Source organism: Stenella coeruleoalba (assembly GCF_951394435.1).
Source record: "Stenella coeruleoalba genome assembly, chromosome: 18".
NCBI lineage: Eukaryota > Metazoa > Chordata > Mammalia > Artiodactyla > Delphinidae > Stenella > Stenella coeruleoalba.
The window spans coordinates 20058244-20071838 of record NC_137164.1 but is presented as its reverse complement, the minus strand read 5'-3'; the positions used below and the strand labels follow the sequence as shown (position 1 = coordinate 20071838).

General features: G+C 40.6%; 1 protein-coding gene across 4 annotated transcripts in view; it reads left to right on the top strand.

Moving 5' to 3' along the window:
• The window catches only part of LRCH1 (leucine rich repeats and calponin homology domain containing 1), a 188818-nt gene that overhangs the window by 165607 nt on the left and 9616 nt on the right, over positions 1-13595 (top strand). For all 4 annotated transcript variants that reach the window (XM_079903022.1, XM_079903025.1, XM_079903024.1 and 1 more), the window contains 2 exons: positions 3096-3233; positions 5914-5991. In XM_079903022.1, the coding sequence (XP_079759148.1) occupies positions 3096-3233; positions 5914-5991 (216 nt within the window). The remainder of the gene's footprint in view (positions 1-3095; positions 3234-5913; positions 5992-13595) is intronic.

The window sequence follows — 13595 nt, the reverse complement described above, 5'->3', positions numbered from 1 at the left end:
CAGAATCTTCGTTGTTGCAGATGATAACTTTATATACGGTTTAGCACGTAGCCAGGAGGAAAGAAGAAAAACCCAGAAACCTCTTACCACCACTTTAAGCCACTGTGGTTGACTCAACAGTCACATAGGGCAAGTCAGTCCTCTGTCATTTGCCTAGAATATTTGGATGTGCAGTAAACTTGGGAGGTGAACTTTCAGAGATATGTAAAAATAAGATCAGAAGTTGAGCTATGCCTCTCAAAGAGTGATATAATTTTCTCTTAAAGCCTGGGTCATATTGATAGCTTATGTTTTAATTTAGTGATGTAAAATTAGAGACTGAAAGCATGCTTGGAAAAAAATGAGGTGTCTGTACAAGACAGTTCTGAAAGAGAATTATGCAACACTGTTACAAGCACTGATTTTCAAGTACTTCACTTATTGCAGATCTCCCAATAAAGTCATCCTTGCTTAGCTGTTATCCATTTAGAAGGAGCTTCTGCTGTAAAGCAGAAATTTGCATTTGAAGTTTTAAAAACCGATCTATCTACTTCTGCTTCTGAGGAGATGGAGTTGATGTACTTTTCCCCATTCATCCCACTAAGTACAACTAAAACCCCTGGTGATTCTATATAAAATAAGCGTAGGATCACTCTGAAAAGTGGAGAGAATAATTCAGACTAGCTGGGCTCCTTGGGACTAGGAATGACAGTGGTGGTGAGTCCAGTGGGATTTCTTTTTTGCTTTATCTTTCTCAGACTTGAAGGTGAAGTAGTTAGAAACCGGAAATGCTAATGGGCACAAATTAAGAAAAAAAAGTCCCAATGAAAGCTTGCTTACTTTAGTCAAAGGACCAGAAAAGGGGCAGCCTAGTGAGAGAGAAAATTTTTAGACATCAAAGGCTCTACTCCAGCTAAACACTACAGAAAACCCGTGGTCCCACCCCTACCCATGCCTGCAAAGCTGGCGTAGGCAGCTAGACTTTAACCTCTGCTGGGATGGTATCAGAGAAGGCCACATTGGGAGCCAGGAATTTCATTCCCATGAGCTAAGAATGATCCCATCCCCTCCCGTGGTATCAGTGGAGCCCACATGGGGAGCCTGGATTTCCACACCCACACCAGTCACTGACAGCAAGTGGGAATCTGCATTTATACAGCAGTAACAAGGGGGTAGCCTCCCTTTCCCTGCCAGAGCCGTGTCCAAAAAAGCCAGCTAAAACAAAAGTTTAAATAGGCCAGAGTCTCATAATACCAGAAATGTCCAGGTTTCAACCAAAAACATCACTTATTCTACCAAGAGCCAGAACGATGTGAAAAGATAATCAACAGATGACAACACTGTTGTGGCAGAGATGTTATCATCTGACAAAGATTTTATACTGTTCGTGATAGAAATGCTTCCACAAGCAATTACGAACACAGGTGAAACAAAGAAAAAAATAGAATGCCTCTGCAAAGGAATAAAAATTCTTAGCAGGGGCTTCCCTGGTGGCGCAGTGGTTGAGAGTCTGCTTGCTGATGCAGGGGACGCGGGTTCGTGCCCCGGTCCGGGAAGATCTGACATGCCGCGGAGCGCCTGGGCTTGTGAGCCATGGCTGCTGAGCCCGTGCGTCCGGAGCCTGTGCTCCGCAAGGAGAGAGGCCACAACAGCGAGAGGCCCGCGTACTGCAAAAAAAAAAAAAAAAAAAAAAATCTTAGCAGAGAAATAGAAGACATAAAGAAGGACCAATGGAAATTTAGAACTGCAGAATACATTATCCAAAAGAAGCAGCCCAGGGGGTGGGCTCAACAGCAGAATGGAGGTAACAGAGGAAAGAATCAGTGAACTGGAAGAAAGAACAATAGGGATTACCTAATCTGAGTAGCAGAGAGAAGACAGACTGAAAATAAATGAGCAGAGAGCCCCAGGGACCTGTGGGCGTGTAACAGATGATACACATTCATGTCATGGCAGTCCTGGAAGGAGAGGAGAAGGGGAGTAGGGCCAAAGAGGTACTGGGGGTGGGAGAGAAGTGGGTGTGGCTGGTAAAACAGCATTGTGAGAGATCCTTGTGGTGATGGATGTGTTCTATCAATGCCAGTGTCCCGATTGTGAAGTTGTAGTATGTATTTTTGAAGGTTGTTAGCTTAGAGGGAAACTGGGTAAAGGGTACGTGAGATCTCTCTGTATTACTTCTTATAACTCCAGATGAATTTATAATTATCTCAAAGTGTTTAATTTTTTAAAAAGGGAGAAAAATTGATTTTTGAACTAAAACATGGTCTCAGAGAAAAGCATCTCTTAATCCCTTTTGTGCCCCTTGCAGTCTGTCTGAACCAGTTGGATTTTGGTTTTTTAATTTATTTTTGTTTTTTATTTTATTTATTTTTTATTGAAGTATAATTGACTTAAAATATGATTTTAGTTTCGGGTGTACTACATAGTGATGTGATATTTTTACACATGGCAAAACGATCACTATGGATTTGGCTTTTATTGTTCAACTCAGTCTGTTTTTCTATTTTCATTGCTAAGTCTGAGGCAATGTTGAACTTAAGAAGTCCATTTTTTTTTTGGCTGTCTCGGGTCTTCGTTGTGGCACATGGGATCTTCACTGTGGCATGTGGGATCTTTCGTTGCGTCACATGGGCTTCTCTCTAGTTGTGGCGTCTGGGTTTTCTCTTCTCTAGTTGTGGCGTGGGGTCCAGAGCACATAGGCTCTGTAGTTTGTGGCACTCGGGCTCTCTAGTTGAGGTGCGCGAGCTCAGTAGTTGTGGCGCGTGGGCTTAGTTGACCCGCGGCATGTAGGATCTTAGTTCCCTGACCAGGGATCAAACCCGCGTCCCCTTCATTGGAAGGTGGATTCTTTCCCACTGGACCACCAGGGAAATCCCAAGAAGCCCATTCTTTTAAAAATTCAACTAATTAAAAATTTTAGACACAACTGAATTTTTTTTTCTACAGAGGGATTTTTATTTTAATATCTTTCGAAAAGTTTGAAATCATGTCAGTGTTTTCCACGTGTTTTTATCCTTCTCCATAATGAAACCTAAGTCTCAATTCATAAATACCCATAACTGTATTTTACCCTCAGTTGCCCGAGAGCAATTGGCTTCCTTCTGATTCCTTCCCAGAGCATCGAGATGAGACTCAAGGTCAGCCTGCACGAAGACCTGGGGGCTGCCCTCATGGATGGCGTCGTCCTCTGCCATCTAGTCAACCACATCCGCCCACGATCCGTCGCAAGCATCCATGTCCCCTCACCAGCAGTCGTAAGTAACACCATATAAAGGGAAACTAACTCTTACATCAAACAAACTCCTTTGGGACAGTATTGCTGGTTAAAGATACCGATGGGATCTCCAGGACCCTGCTCAAATGCTCTGTGTTGGGTCCCAAACAACTAGAAGAGCAGAAAAGGAATAGCATTTCTGAATGAAGTAACATTTTCACTGTAAAAAGGGAAAATATTTAAAGTAAGTACGTAAGTGACAGAAAAGGAACTTACTTCAAATATAAAGCAAAACACGTTAAAGAAACGCTTGGGGTGCTAACTTTAAGACTGTAGAGACACAAAGATTCATTCCTCACAAGGAATTATTTAAAGAGTGAGAAGTCTTTTTGGGAAACTTCTTTTGGTTGGCGAGTTCTCTTCTAAATGGAAACTCTTTCCTCTATTAATGATTGAGGATTTTAGGATAGCTCTGAAAAGATGTGGATTCTGTATAAAATATCATTAGTAACCTGTCAGGCCAGAGGTTGGTCAGCTGGTCATTAATTCAACAATTCCTTGATCACTAGCTGTGCTCAGGGGTAGGTGGGAGATACCAAGGAAACTGGGGAAAGATGAAAGAGACTGAGTGAGATGCCATTAGTCCCTAAAAATCCTCGTCTCCATGTGGGGGAGATAAAGCAGGTGCTGGCATCCTCTTCCTATAATCATGGACCATATTACCATCCAGAAGAGAGCTGTGGAGTCATGTTATGGTCATTCAGATGAGGGAGGGGGAATCAAAGATAAGCTGGTCTTTGAAGCCTACGTAGGGTTCAGACAAGCAGAGAAAACCTCTATCCATACTATTTACTATTAGGTGAAGCAGAAGAGTTTAGGGGCTAAGAATGTAGGGGTTGGATTCCAATTCCACATCTATATAATCCATACGACTTTGGGAAAGTTATTTAACCTTTCTTTAACTTGATTGGCTCTTCTCTGTCATGGAACTGCTCCCATGAGGATGAAATGAGGGCCTACATGTGATATAAATGTGAATGCAAGCCATTGTGATCATTAGTGTTTATGAACAGATTTTTCAAAAGCCAGAGCCCCCAGCCTCAAGGCACAGTGTTCATAAAATATCATAGGAAGAGTCTGTGGAGTGAAAGCCTCACGTGAAGCCCCACTCCCCAGCCAGGAAAGCATCGTAGTGGCATTATTTTTCTTAGTTTCTTTTCTTTTGGCAGCAGGAAAAATTAGCTGATGATCGCATTTCAACTGTCAGTTTTCTTTCTATACAGTTGAATATATTTTTCCCTTCAAAAGACTGACCACTTTTTTGCCTCAGAAAACACAGGAAAAAACCAAAACAAAACAATTTGTCTTCTGATTCAAATCTGCTTTATCTGCCTTAGTTTGGGCAGTAAATTCTGTCCTATAACCGAATATGAAAAAGTTTTGAAGTCCAAACTACTGTTAAGTTGTTAGAGCTGTGTACCAGATTCTCATTCAGTATTCTTCCCCAACTTGTAAGAAAGAAAGTACGATTCCTCAGCCTCCAATTTAAATATACAGTTATTGTGTTATAAGGACACTATGAATCATGTTATTTACACACATTTGTAAATTTGATCAATTCTTCAGGAAAAAAATGCTACTTTCTTTGGTTGTCACCTTTTATCTTTTTCAAATAGAAAAATTTAATTGAAAATATAATGGGAATAATGCTTGATCGGAGAAAATGGAGAAATGCAGGAGGAAAATATATCATGTTCTATCCCACCACCCAAAGACAACCACTGTTTACATTTTGGCTTTTATGCTGCTAACATTCCTTCTACATATAAGTTGTTTTTGAATTGTGAGCTTCTCATATCTACTATTTAGTAGTTTTTAAAATTTATGAAAACCTAAGTATTTCCCCAAGTCATTAAAACTCTTCATTAATATCCATTTGAACAACTGTGAAGTATTTTAGCTTATGTTATTATATTGTAGTTTTCCTTTCTAGAAATGTTTCTAAATGTCCACTTCTCAGAAATTCTTCTCTGAGCATCTTGAGCTCCCATTGACCAGACCCAGCCATGGCGTAGCGGTAGAGCCCGCTTCCATCTGCAGTCTGTGTAACATTGCCTTACAAACCCTGTCCACGCCCGTGTTCGCACAAGGTGCTCACTCTACTCCTGCTCCCCACCCTGCCTCTAAATCTCCTCGCCTTGCAGCACCACCAGCTTTCTAATAAAACCGATTGCTTTGGCGAGAAAGAGAGTCATTGGCCTGGTGAATTTAACCCTTCATATAGAAATATATTTGCTGATGGGAAAAGATGTTTATGGTGTACTTTTAAGTAAACTAAAGCAGGTCACACAACAGTGTGATCTCATAAAAACTGTGTGTGTGTGTATCCACACATATACATTCACATGTGCAGAAAATCTTGCACACGTGTATATACATATATACATGTATGCAGAAATTCTACATATAAACACATATCTATGTGTATATATGCATGTCTTTGTGTACACACACAGTGTCTAGAAGAATATAATGCAAAATATTAACAGCTCTTTAGGTGAATGTTTCTGGATAATTTTTTACTGTCTTCTGTTTGCTTATGTATTATTTTTCTCCAATAAACGTGTAGTACTTCTGCCATTTAGAAAGTTTAAAATTTAACCTGTTATTACAAGTATTTCTCTTAGTAATTCTTTATTTCTGAATATTTGCATTCATAGCCTAAACTTAGCATGGCCAAATGCAGAAGAAACGTGGAAAACTTTCTGGAAGCATGCCGAAAATTAGGAGTACCAGAGGTAACGTCAAACTTAGTTCCAGTAACTATGTTTGAGTAAAGATTTTACTTAATGTATGTGTTTGAACCTACTGAATAGATATACACCTTTGTCCATCCTTTTTCATCTCAGTCTTTCTTGAGGAATAATGTTGAATAAGTTATATAAAATTTTAGTTTAAATTATTCTATTGCAGTGAAATAAAAATGGCTTAAAATGGTATGGTCAATTCTGAAGAAAAGGGGAATATAATTTTTTTAAGGTTTTGAAATAAATGCGAAATTCCAAACTTAAAAAAAAAATTTAGTTACCTTGATTCTCCTCACAAAGAGCAGAAATTGCTGAAGCTTCATTGAGCCTTCTGTGGGTTACATAGGGTAGAATTTTGGAGGTAATGATTTTTCCCTATCCGAAGCTCTTAAGCACAGTAGACCTGTAGTTGACCACTGATTTGTTGATTTGCACTCCTTGTAGGTTTGGGGTATGTAGTTCAAAATAATAAGCATTGAAAATATTATAATTATTGTTATTATTATCATTAATCACAACCATTCATAATAACAATGTTTGTGTATTGCTTTATAGATTGTTAACTGTTTGTATTTACATTTTCCCCTTTAGTCCACTGTAGACCCAATTGGCAATTCCCTGTAGCCAGCCCAGCAATGATTTGCTACTTTTTCTTTCTCGCAAGCTAAGCCCCAGCCTTAGCCTCAGACAGATAAGACAGCTGATCTGGGTCTTCTGACGACTTTACTATCAGTAACATAAAATGATTTCTTAGGGAGATAAAAGACAGTTCACTCAGAATTTGGGGATAAGTTGACAAGCTTTTCATCATTGTGATAAAGGGAAATAGACAGAAACTACATTTCTTAAAATTTTCTTCTGTCTTTTCTAATGTTCCAGGAATAAAGTAACTACAAACTCTATCATGAGATACTGTTTTTGAGTATATGAAGGAATAACATTTTCATGTAGTTCTACTAACTGATAGGAGTTAGTTATTGGAATTGAGTAAGGCTTTTTCTCCCTCCCTCCCTCCCTCCCTCTCTCTCTCTCTCTCCCTTTCTTCCTTCCTTTCTTCCTTCCTTCCTATTTTTCAGCTTGGTGACATTTGAAGGTGAGAGTTAAGTGGTGGGCTTCTAATCTTATTTGAGGAAAAGGAGAGAATTATTAAAACATCTTTAAGTCAAAACTGTACCAATTAAAAGAAGCTTTCAAATTCGTTTTTAAATAGAGTGTAATCTTTACATAAGGTACTAAATGTCTTTATGATCAATCCACATGTCTTTCAGCAATGTTAATCTGTGTGTCTGTATTGTGTGTGTGCATTTTACTATTGCCCATACATTTCTTGGCTTCAGATGTTTGTGAAATTCTCATGTGCTTACCATTTTTAATGATTTGATTCCATCATGGGTTAATAAGTGTGTGTGAATCAAAATTATCACACCGAGTTTCAGATTGTAAAATTATTTGTGTCTGTACTCAGAAACGCTGATGAGTTACGACCAATCCCCTGTGATATTTTAAAACTCATCATTTTTCTTGGCTTATGGTGACACAAATGACGTGGAAATGCCCTTAACCATTTATTGTGAGTCAAGATTGGTAATTATGATTTCCTTCTAAAGTGAGGAAAAGGAAATTAAATTAGCATCAAAATGCAGAGAAAATTTTATCATCATATCTGAATTATGCCCCTGGCACTAATAGGCAACTGATAATTCCGGAGACAATTGAATTACAAGAAGTAAATCATCTTTTTTGCCAGTGTTCCAACTTAACTATGCTCAGTAAGAGATATATCACTAAGGCTATTTTTGAAACGATTTTTAAGATTTGAGGTGATTTTCAAGTTTGCATTGTGTATGTGTGTGATTGTGTGTACATCTATATCCATCCTGATGGATAATCCAGTAGCATCTTACTGGTGACTAGAGTTACATGAAGTTCATTGTTACTAGAAAAAGTCTGTTCGTTGGTTAGCAGTTGAACTTCTTTAATGAGATATGTTAAAGGAAGGGAGGAATATTCTAGTGGAAAACCAGAAATTGCAATTGGAGTGCAGCTGGCAAAACTTGCTATATATACTCAGAGGAACGTGCTTTCATCTCTTGGAATAAATGAGTCATAAATTGTTGGAAATGAGGAAATGTTTTCATCTAGGAATGCGATACTAAGTTGGGGGAGGGGTGGAAATAACCCCTTCTTCCACTACTTAAGATGGTTGATGATTTGAGTATATATGTGGGACACTGCAATTCTAGTTGCAGGAACTCTCCCCTTGCAGTCAGACATTTTAAAAGCCTGGTACTTAAAAGCGGAGGACCTTTAACGTTACATTTTCTTTTTTTGCTTCAAGCTTAATATTTGGGTAACAAAATACTCACTGATTTCCCGGCAGCTTAGTGAATTCCTCCTAATTTGCAAGCTTGCCCTGCTTTCTTCTCCATCCCTAACTTATCTACATACACACACCGATAAGTCACGGAGATCTGGAATTCTGTATTATTTTAAGCTAAATAGCTAACTGACAATGATAAATCATCCTGTAGAGACTGAGAAGTCGCAGCTGTGCTCTCAGCCCGAGTTTGTTGCCCTTTGTAATAGAACTACAGTTTGAAACTACAACCCAAAGTCAGGGTTGGCAGCTTACTCAGTTTTATCAGGTTCATCTGGGTGGAATGTGGTCACTGAGCAAATGATGACATATAAACTAATACGATGGGAAGGAAGCGATTTTAAAATTGTTCCAGTTGTTATGGTTTTTATTATATTTTCTCTAGAAGTCCCCAGGCACCCAATCCCAGGTACCTGCCTCAGGGTTGGTCAAGGTTCATGAAGCATTTTGTTGTGTGCCCAGTGGAGTGGCTTCCCTATAAATGTGGCTTCTTCGAATTGGCTGCATTCAGAACCGCACACAGTGTAAGCGCCCTAGTTTGTTTGCAGAAGGTCGGAGTAGGCACTAAGAGTAGATGGATACGGCGACTCTAGACCTCTGTCTGTTATTCCTGACGTTTGGATGAGGCTACATCTATACCTTTTTTAGTCCAGGGGCACAGACAGGACTTGGCAGTCAACGCCACCTATAGAAAGGAGTTGACATCACAGAAGTCGGCGTTGGGTTTCTGGAGAAATTCTGTTAGGGCGACAGCAGGCGTATTTGCTGTCATCTGTGAGGGATCCTGGGAAGAGGTAGAGGTTTGCTGATGAGAATACCAAGGGCAGATGCTGAAAAACAAATCGGAAATGCCGCCCCCCACCCCGCCCCAGCCCCAGCAAGTTCCTTTTCTGGTGGCAGAGTTAATATCTCTTCAGGTAGTTATTTCAGCCTGGGTCACTTCTGCTGCCCATTTCCAGTGCCTCGGGGTTTTTTGGTTTTGATTTCGTTTTTCTGTTTGGGGCCAGTTCTTCAACTAATGGGACAGATTGAGCGACTGCCACCTGGAAGGAGAGGCATGAGGGCGAATGCGGAGGATCTGTGAGCAGAGCGCGGGACCCGGGGGTTTGGGGTGAATTAGCCGCACCTATGCTGTTAACTGGTTATGTGGCCTGAGGCAAGCCTATTAAAGCCTGGAGCCGTGAACCACTCGCCGGGACCTTCTTGCAGCTGCATCATCTTCTCAAACGCTCACGGTTGAGGCTCGGAGGCCAATATTTTATTACCATGCTCTGAGGAAAATGAGGCCCAGAGACATTACACAATTTCCTAAGCTCATGCCCGCAGTTGGGAGGCAGCAGAGCTGGCATTCGAACCCCGGTCCGTCCGCGTCCAGCGCCTGCCTGCTTTCCGGCACACACAGGGGCTCTCCGCGTCCGAGTTCCCCGCTCTGCAAACTGCAGGTGTTGGACTTAAGCAGTGGATTAAACCCCATTCTCCAGAGCCCCTTGATTCTCTCGGAAGCCAAGCCGGGGCTGCAGGTCACTCCCACCCCCCCTTGATTCAGCCCCGGCAGTTTCTCCTTTGCCCGTGTGGCACGTATCGGCTTTCCAGTTAAGAGTTCCTTTGGGGGAAAAGTGTCCTGTTGCTAATTATAGTTTGAAAATCACTAGACCCTTAAGGTTTCTTTGAGCTGACAGCCCATGGACGCTCAGCTCCATCCCGCAGCGCCATGATCGCTTTCCCCCATCAGCTCCTCTGAGGCAGGAAACTTACCCCACGTGCCTCAAGGCACGCCTGGAAAATCTGGGGGTCAGGTGATGTTGCTGGTACCATCCCATGGCCCCTTGTAGTGTTGATGTCGGTGGTCAGACTGTGCAGCTGTCTCTGACCTCCGGTGCAAGCGTCAGCTTGACCTTGAACAGAGGCTCACCCTTGGCGGGCTTCCAAATTCTTCTCTATATACTCTTTGTATCACCCAGGAATCTGACTGCAATGAAGCCTTGGGGTCCTGAGGCTATTTGCGGACATACTGAGGCTTCCTTTGCTTTTCTGAGTCAGCTTGGTCATTCCTGGCCCCTGATCTTGATGTCGAGGATTCACAATTGGCTACTGGGGGTCTCCAGTTTGATCCAAATTTAGGGCTGTTTTAGGGCTCTTACTAGTATTGTCTCAGGTCGAGAGAAATCTCTCATTTGTGAGGCATCAAAAGTATTAGAAAATAGATATATATTTTTTTTACTCACCGGGGAAGTATTTCACCTTGATTTTATTTTTTGATTTTTTTGGAGGGGAAGACACTCTGGTCTTTTTCTAAAGGGAGATCCCCTGGTCTCTCCCTCTCAGAGGAGACAGCCTGGTATTTTTCTGAGAAAAATTGCCCTCGTCCCTGTCTGAGGGGAGACACTGACGTCTCTGTCTGAAAGGAGGCTCCCTGGTCTCTGTCTGAGGGGAGACCCCCTGGTCTCTGTCTACTTGATGTTAAATAAGTAGCCTTGGCCTCCAACCTCTGTAAGGAGCAAGGTCCTTAATTTAACAGACTTGCCCTGTTTAGAGGAGGAAGGGACATGGAATAGAAATGCACCTTGTTTTCTAGCTGCCCAGCCTCTCCTGTTCATTGCTGTCTCCAGAGAGGAATTGGGAGGAGGGTCAGGGCAGCACCTCCATCAGCTGTACAGGGCTCTTGCCCGCCGGATAGCACAGAGGCCAGGGGTCCTCACTAGACTGTGGGAGGTGGAAGGTTTTCCTTCCGTATCTACGAGGACAGGTCCCTTGGTGTCCAGCCTCTGCATCTGCCAGATGGAGTTAAAAATAAAATCCTAAAGTACACTGAGATGCTAACGATGATTGCGTTGATACAGGTGGAATTATGGCTGAGTCTTCTTTTCAGTGCCTTTCACATTTGTATTCTGTTGACTTTTATAAGGAGATATTATTTTTGAACGTACTTGCAAAACTTTTCCTACTTTATACCTGTTGTAAGGGTTTAGGACAGTTTATGTAAATGATCTGAAGTTTTAAATTGAAAGACATTCTGTAAATTGAAGCTACCTTTTTTGTTTGTTTTAATCTTGAGACTAGGAGATACGAATTCCTTCGCCTCTTTGAACCTTATGTCTCTTTTTTCCCCCAAATCAATGACTTTAGTATCTATCAGTTTAAGTCATAACTAATAAAACACTTTTGGGGGATGGTGAGATTCTTATTACAAGATATATTTTAAGTTTCCATTTACATTGGTTACTTCCGAGGTTGGATGATCAGAGGTGCAGATGGACACCAACTTATTATTTTATTAATGTAAAATTTTAAATCCCTAATGCATTAAGAAGAGCCAGTCTCTAGCTTGTAAGACCAGTCATCTCCAATGGTTAGTAGGTGTGTATCACCATTCATGTAAGAATCCTTTCCCCCTGTGTGTCTCCTGGTGGTAGAGCCACTTCTGGTCAGTGGTCTGACATTGGTACATGATTGAGAACAAATACTTTCTCGAAGCAGCATCTTCAAAGAGCTTGAAATTGCATTTCTAGATGAATTAGCTTATTAGAGTTACTAAGTGCATAAAATTGGTGATTAGTTCTTATATATCTGGAGAAAACTCTGGAAACCTTTTCCTACCTTGCTCCTCTCTCTGCCAAATTACACCTTGTCAGTTAGGGCTTTACATTTTCAGAATGACCATCAACATTCTTGTGCTATGACATTTTAGATTAAAAATACTTTGTAAGCATACTGCCTTTCAAAATTAAATTTAAATAAACAATATTTATAAGCATACTGCCTTTCAAAATCAAATTTAAATAAACAATATATTCTAAATTTCTTAGAATTTAGTCTGTATTATACTCAGAATGCCTGTAAATTAGACCTTTTGATAGATCTGTGTACATTTTTATTTCTATCTGTAGTATTTGGGGAACCTGAGTTAATCTTTAACAGTAATCTTAGTCACACACTCTTGTGTTGACTTGTATGAGAATCAGTTAACTTCTGGCGATTGTGATTTCTGTTCACTGTAACGGGAATTAGCATCTGCACTTGCCTCTCGGGACTCTGAGTGTATTAACTCTGTTTTTTAAATGCCTTGCAATAATTACTAATGCTCTGTAAATACATGGTGAAATTTGGCCTCTTTAAATTTCCTTCCTTTTTAGTGTTTTCCTATTTTAATTATAAGAAAAAAATAAAGCATAATCTGTAAGTCCCTCTTATTAAGACTGAAATTTGGAAAGCACAAGGGTCAGGAAACTCCCAGGTTCCCCTGGCAGCTTCAGCCCTGGCTTCCCATCATAGCATCCTTGAGGGACTGATCTGACGGCCATGGGCTGTGTGGGGGGTAGAATCAGAGAGTAGCCCACACTCCACACATTATGAAGCTTCAGATTTTGCCTCCCAGCCAGTCTTAGACCCATACTTTTTTCTTCAGAGATCGTGATTTAATTTAAACCACCCGCTGTAGACTGTGAGTCTAAGCTCTACCCACTTTAATCTGAATAAAGCCCAGAATCTGTGGCATCATGAAATTATTTCCAGATTGAGAAGAATGGTCTGTGTTGCCTACCCATGCGAGAAGTGTACTTCTGAATAGATACACTGGAAACTGCAGACAATCTAATTCTTAGTTCTTTGATGGAGTTGCTGGGGAGCAGACCAGACATTTTCCGTAGGGTTCTGCGAAATGTATTGAAATACATCCTGGAGATAAAATGATTTGCTTTTAACATGGAAATACCACTTTGGTGACAATCACATTTTAGTGTGCATATGCCTTCTGTCTTAAGTCTGTTTTGCTCAGAGTTCACTGATTAAGCACACCATTGCAATAGAAAATTCTTATTGCAATAGAAAACTCCTTCTCTTAGATGTTTCCCCATCTGTTAATTCCTGATCAGCATCTCTGTCACAGTGAAATCCATTCTATGTGTAGCTGTTTTAATTCTTGAGAAAATAACAGTGGTAGCTTGATTCCTCTAAATGCCCTGAGAAAAGATGCACAGTCTGAATAGATATAACATGATTTATTAATATCCTTAAAAAAATCTTTTGTTAAGAGGATCTCTACCTTCATAACTTCAGATTAGGAGGTTTATAATCTTATTCAACGCACTTACATTGATTATCCCTCTTTACCAGAGGGCATCAAGCTAACTGCAGAAGATACGTGCAAGACAGAACCTCTGTCTTAGAATCATCTTTCAGTTGCTCTGTGATTTGCATCTGCTTAGCAGTGATGCTAAAA